Source organism: Rhineura floridana, chromosome 10, assembly GCF_030035675.1.
Source record: "Rhineura floridana isolate rRhiFlo1 chromosome 10, rRhiFlo1.hap2, whole genome shotgun sequence".
Lineage (NCBI taxonomy): Eukaryota > Metazoa > Chordata > Lepidosauria > Squamata > Rhineuridae > Rhineura > Rhineura floridana.
In genome coordinates this window covers 50,674,662-50,685,160 of record NC_084489.1, presented here as the reverse complement: position 1 = coordinate 50,685,160, position 10,499 = coordinate 50,674,662, and the positions used below count along the sequence as shown (strand labels likewise).

At 41.7% G+C, this 10,499-nt stretch overlaps 1 protein-coding gene across 3 annotated transcripts in view; it reads left to right on the top strand.

Annotated features, from left to right (window-relative positions):
- GLCCI1 (glucocorticoid induced 1) overlaps positions 1–10,499 on the top strand; it is a 99,144-nt gene that overhangs the window by 21,950 nt on the left and 66,695 nt on the right. Inside the window, exon 1 of one of the 3 annotated variants that reach the window (XM_061585831.1) lies at positions 5,298–6,074. The exons of 1 other annotated variant lie outside the window; for it this stretch is intronic. In XM_061585831.1, the coding sequence (XP_061441815.1) occupies positions 5,531–6,074 (544 nt within the window). In that variant the 5' untranslated portion in view covers positions 5,298–5,530. Of the gene's footprint in view, positions 1–5,297; positions 6,075–10,499 lie in introns of those variants that run through there. One more of the 3 variants, XM_061585830.1, reaches the window with a different exon arrangement.

Sequence of the window (10,499 nt, the reverse complement as noted above, 5' to 3'; positions counted from 1 at the left end):
GTATTAAGTGTTTTGTGTATTTTGGGGTGTGTGAAGTTAAAACAGTACATTTTATCAGTTGGTTCCATAACAGGGAAGATTCCTTTACACACTTAACCTGGGAGTAAACCTCACTGAACACAGTGGGCCTGCTTTTGAATAAACATGCAGTGGATTGCACTGTTAAGTCTGAGATCAAATCTTGGTACCTTCCCAAATCATTAATGTTTCAGTGATCAAATCTCTTTCTGTTATCCTTAAATGTCGATTCAAAGTTCCTAAATTTTGGAGTATAGCATAATTTATCCTAATGTCTTCTGGCTGCTATCCAGACATTTAAAAGAATCAAGAGTTAAAATAACATAAAGAGAAGTGCTGTTTCCATAGGAATTATGCAACAGGTAGAAACAAGGTTGCCAGAATTTTTTTAAAAAATAAATTTTGTAGTGTTTGAAATAACGAACCATGATGTTACATGGAAAAATTGTGAAGATAAGGGGACATCCATTCTGTTTCATGTGATTGTGAATGTCTAGAATGAACAACCCTTAAATAAAGGGTGGCACTCTAGTATCTAATAAAGTAGGCTATGAAAACTCCTGCTGCTATTAATCAGCTTGTCCCTATGTTCACAGTATGTCCTGTGCCAATGTCACTTTGAGGTTTTCTGTCCATATAGGCATCACTGGAACTTGTTCTCCAGGAAGCCTCCTAAGAGATTCTCACCATTAGAGTGGTAGCTGTGAAAAGCAAGATAGTGGTGGCAATGTAGCTGATTGCTGGCAACTGAGAGCCAGTGTGGTGTAGTGGTTAAGGTGTTGAACTACGACCTGGGAGACCAGGGTCCGAATCCCCACATTGCCATGAAGCTCACTGGGTGACCTTGGGCCAGTCACTGCCTGTCAGCCTCATGAAAACCCTGTTCATAGGGTCGCCATAAGTAGGAATTGACTTGAAGGCAGTACATTCATTCATTCATTTCAAGGAGTTAATAGGGAGAGTTACGCATTCTCTCAGTTAATGTGAATGGATGATGGGGGGAGAGGCACCTTCACAAGGAGGGTATATAAGTCCAGTAACTCAGCTGTCAAGGTAAGGCAATTGTTTAAGCATCTAAATTTTAGACCAAAAGCTCCCCTCCCTGAGTATTCACCTCCTCCTGTGTCATAAAGCTTTGAGTATATCTAACTATACAGTGGACAAAATCAGAAAACTATCCTCTGTGGCTTGTCCAAATTGAAAGGGCCCAGGCATAGCAAAAGGATAGACTGATAACTAGGTGAAGTGGTTAAAATCTTTTAAATCGTAAATAAAATAATAAAAATAAAACGGCACCTGCAGTGTGGGGGGATTGCATGATTGAATGGTCCTTCATATAAAAACTTCTTGCATGTAAATATCTAGATTCACTAACAGGCCAAAAACCTTGCGGTTTAAGAAATGTACCTATAGCCAACAGATATTTCTAGAAAACTTTAAAAAGCAGGGACATTGGGCAGCTATAGTAAATGCACCAGGGGAGCAGGAGACTTGACCTCCTCTCTGAGATACTGTAGTGCCCTACACATTTGTCAAAATTCAAACACAATTTGGGTTGGTCTTTCACAGTACAATCCACTTCCTGTGTAGCTTGGAAGAATTTGGTAACATGTGCCTCTGGGAGGGGTAGAAGGGGATTGGAAAGGGATGGGGGAGGGGAAGGGAGGGGTGAAGGAAGGGACATGGAAGGGGCAAGAGGGTGGGGATAGGAGGGAGAAGGAGGGGAGGGTGGGTTTGATCATTTGCATGCTTTTTGAGTTCAGTGGGATTTCCTCCTGTGCAATCATGTTTAGGAGAGCTGAAACTGACCTGGGGGAGGGGTGGGGGATGGAGGAGGAAGGCAGGGAGGGGTGGGGAAGAGATTGGATGGGTGGGCACTGGGCAGAGGGGAAGCCCCTTTATTTCCAAAAGGAAAACATTGGGAACAGTATCTTTCTTTGTCAGGGTTTCCCCCACCTTTTTATTCTACAGCAGGCACATGTAACCTCCCACCCAAATTTAAACCGAAGCTGTAACTGGCCACATCCACACCAGACTGTTATTTCATTTTAGACAGTCATGGCTTCTCCCAAAGAATCCTGGGAAGCATAGTTAGTGAAGGGTGCTGAGAGTTACTAGGAGATGCCCTGTTCCCCTCACAGACCTTCAGAGTGGCTGACTGTTAAACCACTCTGGCCACTGGAGCTCTGTCAGGGGAATAGGAGTCTCCTCTCAGCACCCTTCACAAACTTCCCAGGATTCTCTGGGGGAAGCCATGACTGTCTCATGTGAAATCAAAGTCTGGTGCGGGTGTGGCCCCAATTAGGCAAGCCCAGCAGCTGTGAGTCTGGCTTTTCGAACACTGACAGTTGGTTCTTACTGAGCATGTGTGACATTATAATAGAATTCAATGCTACATTTATTAAATTAATTAAAAATCAGCCAGGCATTTTTTTAACTTTTAAACTGCAGAAGATGAAGGTCAGAGTATGGGGCAAGGCCAATCAGAGGATTACAGGTACTCTGTGAACATGGTTGATTTTTAATGCATTTCAACAGATTATGGGAACTCTGACAGAAAAAAGTCCAAAAGGGGTCTGGTTTTCTCTCTCACTTTTTAGACTTTGAACTCTCGATTCTCTCTGACTGTTTTGTGTATTGCTATGAAAATTTAGAGGGTTATTAAGCAAGTGTTTCTGAGTTCAGGACTATAAGGTTTGTAAGGTTTTGTTTTGAAATGAGCTCATGGGAAGCATCAGAATGGCATGGGAGGTATTTTCAATTTAACATTGCAGAATGCACAAAATCCATGCTGACTACAGTATACAGCCACTCTCGTGGCTGTATAATATTGAAGAAGAGTTCTAGCCCAGCCTTCATCCTGTTATTCTAGTTTTCAATATGGAGGGCAGTTCAGAGAATCATTCAACTATATCTCCTCTGTAATCTGAAGTGATTCAGTGCCAGCTTTTATCCAAGTCTCAGCTATAGGCAATCTGTCTATGTAACATATCACAATAAGCCTTGCTGTCAGAATTGGCTTTGACAAATCTTGTTCCCCCAAAAATCAGAATAATGTGATTTAAACAAACTTATTTTTTATTACAAACAGATATATTATGGCTGTCACCAAGTGACAGAAAATGCATGTTAACTAATAGTATGAGTTTTAGGTTGCTATCCTGTGCACAATTATGCCCAGTAAACCCAAATGAACACAGGAGGACTTATTTCTGAGTAAACATTCATAAGATTGTGTTCTTAATTGCTTAATTAAACAATTATTTTGAATGAAAATATACCTTATTTACTTCATAACGTTCAGGAAAAACTGCATTAACTTTTTTTATATCCCATAGGATAGGAGGGGGATATAAATCAAATAAATAATGATTCCCATTATGGCCTGGTTCATACAGCATAAGGCTCCTTCGCCATGGGCTGTATCCAAGGTTTGTTGTTGGCTACAGCTGGTTGTTTCACTGAAGACAGAGCTTAACCACAAGCCCTGGTTCAGACGATGCACTAAGCCAAACCTTAGCTTAGCTCAGTGCAGGATGGCAGTGAAAAGGACCAGGAAGGAGCAAAGCAGCTGGAAGCCTGCATGTTTGTACAGCTTACCATGCTACCTGAATGAGGTATAGCCTGTACATGTCTCAGCAGGCATCATTTCAGATGGATGGGAGTGACTATTTCTCTCATGTGAAAAATGGGGGTATGCTTCTGAGATGGCACTGGTCGAGGACAGCTCCATGTTTGAAGGGACTCTTAACAAAGTGCTGTTTGGTGGACCCTCCTATATCCATGGATTTCCTCCTCAAGTGTGTGAGCCCTTGTGGGCTTACCTAATAGAGCCTTTGTGGCCTTACTAGAGCAACTTTCTGACCATGTATGGGGATTAAGAGCGCAATTTAAATTTCTCACAATGCCCCCAACATAGTGATGTTCCAGGGCATTGTGGGAAATTAAAATGCGCTGCTCAGAGTTGGGAGAGGTGGTATTAAGGAGAGGTGGTATTAAGGAGACCCTGGGGCAGGCATCCGGCAGATGTTGAAATTTTGGTAGCTACCTGATAACCGGGAAGGGCTGCACCTCAGTGACAGGATGGCTGCTTTGCATGCAAAAGGTCCCAGGTTCAGTCCCCAGCAGCTACAGGGAGAGGTGGGAAAGACTCTTCTCTGAAACCCTAGAGAGCTACTGCCAGCCATTGTCAACAATGAGGAGCTAGATGGACCAGTGGTCTGACTTGGTCAGGCAGTTTCCTGTGTGCTGACTTTGAGCCTGACACCTGCCCAATATTTTTGTTTTAAACTGGGTTATCAGATGAATTAGTTGCACCTTTTTAGTTGGTTAAATGTTTTTAAAATGTTTCTGAAACTATATTAAGAGAATGAAACCTCTAATTTTAATGAATAGTCATATTCTCAAATGAGAGTTTGGGGGAGGGTGGGGTTCTGTACAGTTCAGCTAAGCAAAATGGGATATCTTTACAAAAGATGCCACCTATTCATTGGCTATTGTACTGCACCAATTTCCAGGTTAAGGGTTGCTTCCGACTAATTTCTGCTCAGAGTAGACCCAATGAAATGAATGGATCTAAGTCATATCATTCATTTCAAAGGGTCTACTCAGAGTACGACTAACGCTGGTTACAGTGCTAAATATTTGGACTCCACTGACTTAAAGAAAATAAGTGATCCTGTTGATACAAATTAGTGAAACTTCTTAAGACCACACTGGCTAGCACGGGCCCGTCAAGGCTTACAGTTTGTCAGTTTCAAATGAAAGCGAATGCAAATCAAAGAGACAGAGAAGGGAGTAGAAAAACAACGTTAAAACCGATATCAGAGCAACCTGTTGTCATGTGTTCCCTGTATCATTAGCTTGATCTGTGGGTAGAGAGTATCCATCCTATAAGGATAACTTCCCCTTTCCTACCTCAAACTCCCCCCTCCTCCTCCGCCAGTGCACAAAGCAGCTCTTAACTACCACCCCTTCCTTTTCTCCCCTTCTCCTCCTCCTCAAGGTAAAGTGGAGACCTGTAATTGGGTAGACACGCTGTCCGTTCTCAAGCGGTGGCCAATCAGGATTGAGCTAAAGGAGGCTGGGAGCCCAATGGGCGCAGGCCTGACGCCCCTTGCCCGCCACAGACGGTGGTGGAGCTTATAGAGTGCCATTTGGAGGGAGGGCGGCGGAGCAAGAGGGTTGGTAGTGGAATTGCTGCTTCTGCAGGTGCGGTAGCGGCCTCGAGGTTACGGTGAAGTAGGCGGGCGAGCCTTACCCACCTCCTTTCTAGCTTCTCCGGCTACGCCATCTCCTTCTCAGTGGCCGCCGGCGTCGTGTGAACAATGTGAGCCGAGAGGGTCTGAGCTGCCGAGGTGGGCAGCCATGGCCACAGCCTGGCGATAGTCGCAGCGTGGAACGCGCTCTGGAACTTGCCCCGTCCGGCCCCGTCCCGTTCTCTTTCTCCAGAGGGCGTGCGAGCGAGCGTGCGTCTTGCTGTCTTGTTTCTCTCGCCCTTCGAAACGCCGCCATGTCCAGCTCCTCCTCGCAGACCCCTCCTCACCACCAGCCCCCGCAGAGGATACGCCGCGGCGCCTCCGGGTCCCCCACCAGCGGTAGCACCGTCGCCTCGATCGGTAGTAACGGGGCCGGCGGCGGAGGAAACAGCAGCAACAGTAGTAGCAGCGGCGCCCCCGGTGGCAGCGCCGGGACTAGCCGGCTGCTCCAGCCTATCCGCGCCACTGTCCCTTACCAGCTCCTCAGGGGCAACCAGCACAGCCCGACTCGCTCGCCGGCCGCCTCAGCCTCGGTGGGGAGCAACACCGGCCCAGGGGGGCCTCGAGGCGGAGGAGGGGGCGGCAACGGCGGCAGCCCGACCCCGCCGAGCTCTACCCCGCCGTTAGTCCTAGCGGCGGCTGCTAGTGCCACCGTCGCCACCCCGCCAGGAGCAGGCGGCGCGGCGGAGCCAGGGAGGGTGAAGGTGAGGCAGAGGCGCTCGCCCGACAGCAGCAGCAACGGCAGGCGGAGAAGCATCTCACCTGAGAGAAGGAGCCCCAGTTCGCCCATATACAGAGGTAAAGACACCTTTGGGGCTGACCTGTAATCATCTATCTTTCCCTTCAACGCGCACATACAAAGTCTTCCAGACTATGTCAACACCGAGGGGAAAACACTCTTAAGCGGACTCCCCCTCCTCTCAAAAAACCCCCAAACCCACAGTTAACGTTTAAATATTAGGTTTGGGTTATGCCACCCCCTTCTGCCGCTCCAACATCACGCATTTCTGTTAGTGTTTGCTCGGCAGTACGTTCCATTGTGTTGGATGGGCCTTATTCCCAGGAAAGTGTGAATAAGGATTGCAAGCCCAAGTCGATAAGAAAGCGAAGTGACCGAGCCCTAAAAAAAAAAAAAAAACCCTCCTAAATGTCAAAACGAAAGGCCTGATTCAACTGGTGCCTGAAACGGAGCAATGTTGGTTAGCGGCCTCTTTAACGTCCTGCATCCACTCTGTAATACAATTCGTAGTTAGGCTGCCTAAGGACGATACAATTGTACCTTGCAACCTCTCTCTGTTGGTAAAGTGAGGGTGCTCGGTTCCATACCCATAATGGAGAGTGTGAAACTTATTAATGCAGAGCGACTCAACTAGGAATGCAACCTACATTTTGTATATGTTGATGGAATGCTAGACTGGCTGTACCCTGAAGCAGGATTCTTAGTTTATTTAAGTATATCTTAATATTTAACAATCTTTTTCCTAAGGGGTTGGAAGAGTGGTTTTCAGCCCCTATATTGCATTATGCTGTATTCATGCCTTGTATGGAAGTGTTCATCTGGTTCAGTGTCTAAAGGCTGGGCTAATGTCTGATCATTTCATATTGGTTAACTTAACATTTAAATACCTCACTTCAAGAGATTCCTGAAGCTTAAATTATGAAATGTCTGCCATTAGGAGAACTGAAGAACTGAGATGCTTGTGTTCTCAAAGTCTATTAAAATACTTTCCCATAAATAACCATAAAAAACTATAATATTTATAAAAGTATCCCTGTATGCTTTTACCTGCATGACAGGAAGGATTAAAATTGGCTTAAACAAGCACATGGTAATAAAAGTGCAGGTTCCAAATACCAACATTTGAAATAGAATATGACACCAGTGAAGCTGCTTGCAACATTTCCAAACCTAAGATGCACAAACTGTGTGTAGCACCTTGTCTACAATTTGCCCATAAAGCCTTAAGTCCCTCCTTAAATGCAACCCTTTGCAGAGCTAAAACTAAATCTTAAATATTGAACCCTGGAGGTACTTAGAATGGACACTCCGTAGTATTCTTGTTAAAGAATATAATTTAATGTTAAAGTCATTGCAATCTAGGCTAAAATTTAAACTGAAATATATCTGGAAAGATTTGAAATACGAGGTAATACATTCTTCTGAATTCTTAAAAAAGTGACTGGCCATCATCATAGCTGTCCTCTTCCCCTTGAACAGCTGAATGAATCATACTAAATATACTACTTGTCTTGCTATAGCAATCCAGGATCCTTCATCTTTCAATACTTCTGCTTCTTTAATCATGCCGTGTTTTATTTCAGCAGTAAATTAGATACCCCTCTTGATTTAGTATTAGAAGCAGCAAGTTGATGGCATTCTTGCCTTAAATTCTTGCAATTGTTTGTGCAGATGTGGTTAGTTGCATCATATTAAACTTCTCTAAAATGTTGTTTATATTGCTTGAAAATATTTACAGCTAAATATGAATGTTAACTTTTTCCTTACCTCCCACACTGCATGTAAATTATGCAACAGGCATATGAAGTTGATTTAGGAAGAGTTCTCACATAATTAGTCTTTCCTCTCTAAATCAAGTCTTTCATAAAAATTGAGTTTAATCCCTGTTTTGGGGTCTAGATTCTTCTTAATCTCTAAAGGGACAAGTATATGCAATTCTAGTTAAGCCAGCTCAAACATTTTTGTTTGCTTGTTAAAATAAACATATAAATAGAAAACTTACAGCTCTTTGGTGATAGAATCTGCACTTAAATGGGACTTGTATTTAAGATAAAAAACTTCAAAGTTTTATAGTATATATTTTGTCTGTGCCCAAAATTTAAAAATTCTAAAATAATACAGCCTCTCTAAAAATATGAATTCCGTGGTTGCCTTTCTGTTATTCCGCCCTTTTAAATTAGAACTGAATTGACTGCATTAAACTTGTTTGAGCCTGCCTTAAGCCATGATAGCAACATCCACAGCCTGATGGGAGTTGTAAGAGTACAATAGATAACTGTTTGAATTAACTGCAAGGAACTGCTAACCTGTGTGTACCATGAGGAAGTGATCTTCCTCCTTGGTTGAACCAACATCTCAAAGTGGACATCCTCCAGTAAATGAAAATAAGTGCCTGTATACTGTGACTGACTCTTGCATCCATTCATTCCCGTATATTTTATAATTTCCAGGACAGCTATGTTAGTCTGTTGCAGCAAAAACAACAATTTCTTGAGGCATCTTAAAGACTAACAAATTTTTATTATGACATAAGCTTTTGTGCACCACAATCCACTTTGCATCTGATGTAATGGACTGTGCCATAATGAATGTCTCAATCTTTAAAGTACCATTAGATTTGTGTTCTTACAGGCATATACGACATCAATACTTTAGATAACAAATAAGTCGTCTTTAATTCTGCAAGCTAAAAAATAAAATACTTAGTTTTATTTTTAAATGCTTAGAGAGCCTGCAAATTCAGCCTCTTGGATTAGTGTCCCACTCTCCTAGTTTCATTAGTTGTTATGGTTCTAGCCAAGGTACTAAAATGGAAATGGCAACATATTCTATGAAATATCTTCAGGGAACCCAGTGTTGCTTTGTGAAAATTCCTTTGGTAGTGGAAGGAATTAATCTGACTTTAATCACTAATTATTCAGATAATTATTCAACTATTTATTTTAAAATTTTCAAAGAGCATGGTATATTAATAAATGATTTATAGCTGTCATTCCTCAAAATGTTTTTTAACTAGCACTTAAAATGTATATTCTGTTTTCATTCGTGTTTATACTGCAATGCATGGTTTTGGCTGGGCAAGCGAGTTGCATTATTGCATGAGGTATTGGTCTGACATTCTAGGACAGAAAATGTTTTTCTTACACGTATGTATGCCTATCCCTTAATCACAATGTAGTTGTTTAAATGAGGTTGCTTAGATTTAAGTTCTCTGGTAGTAAGGGAGCTGCCAGAGGTTCTTAAAAGGAATCTGCAAAAGTGCTCTGGGTTGGAAGCCTATACACGTCAGGCAGCTGCTACTGCAGACACTGACATCACTACTGCATGAATGAAAACAGCTTCCTCTGGGGTTTTCTCCCTTCTATCACCCTTTCCCTTTTTGCATCTTAAGGATGATCTAAATTGTTAGTTTTACCATAAATATTAATTCTGATTTCAAATAGAATCAAGCTAGTCAAGCTTTAGAGCTTACACTTGTAGGATAGCTTTTTACAAAATACTATTTTTTCTTTCTACATGTTTATGATCTTCTGCCACTTACATTTTAAAAAGTAATTGTCATAGCATGTTTTGTTTTTTATGCATGTGTATTTTGAATACTATAGCATCTGATGTTTTACTAAATTTGATGTTTTGCAGTTTTGTTTTTTCCCTTTCCATTACCATCATTTTAACTGTTTCCTTGTTGTATCTTTGAAGATTAAAAACAGATGTCCTGCAACCACCCTGGGATATATTTGCATGAACAGTGGTTTATAAATACTTTGTATAAACAAACGTGTATTTAGTGAGTGTTTTGGTATATGAGAAATGAATAATATATATGTGAGTTAACCCATTGCAAAAAGTTGTATTGGAGAATAGTGTTGACTGAACAGTGTTTGGTTATTTGAATGGCCGCTGTGTTAAGATATTAGCTGACCAAATAAAGCTGTCAGAGTGTTTCATTTGGGAGAAATGCAAGCTGATTCTAGCATAGCGTTGTAGTTTCCTTGTAATAAAAATAGATGTTTTGTAATTCCATAATTCACATTTTTTTAAAATTCAAATTTGGCTTTTTAAGCTAATACAAAAATCAATTTAGTTGTTAAAAGTCCTACAAAATGTGCTTCTGTGAATGCATAATTCTTAAACGTATTCCCAGAGGTTTCCTCATACCAAATCATATAAAATTACTATAAATAAAGCATAGAAAGTACAATTTAAAATGCAGAATGACTTGTATATAATTTGCATGTGCAGTTCACTGCACATCAATGAATGTGTTGTTTTCTCACAAGCTTCAAGGGCTATGGATCTTACTCTTTAAATGCTTTTACTAGCAGGTTCAATAGCCTTTGAATATATTCTGAGGCCTAAAACTACCACTCTTATCTTGTGCTTCATTGGCCAGTAACCAAGATATAGTTAACTTGATCTGTTTTCATTGAGGTGAAAGGCAGTTGACCCATGTCATAAATCATTGTAAAAACAGATCTCAAGTT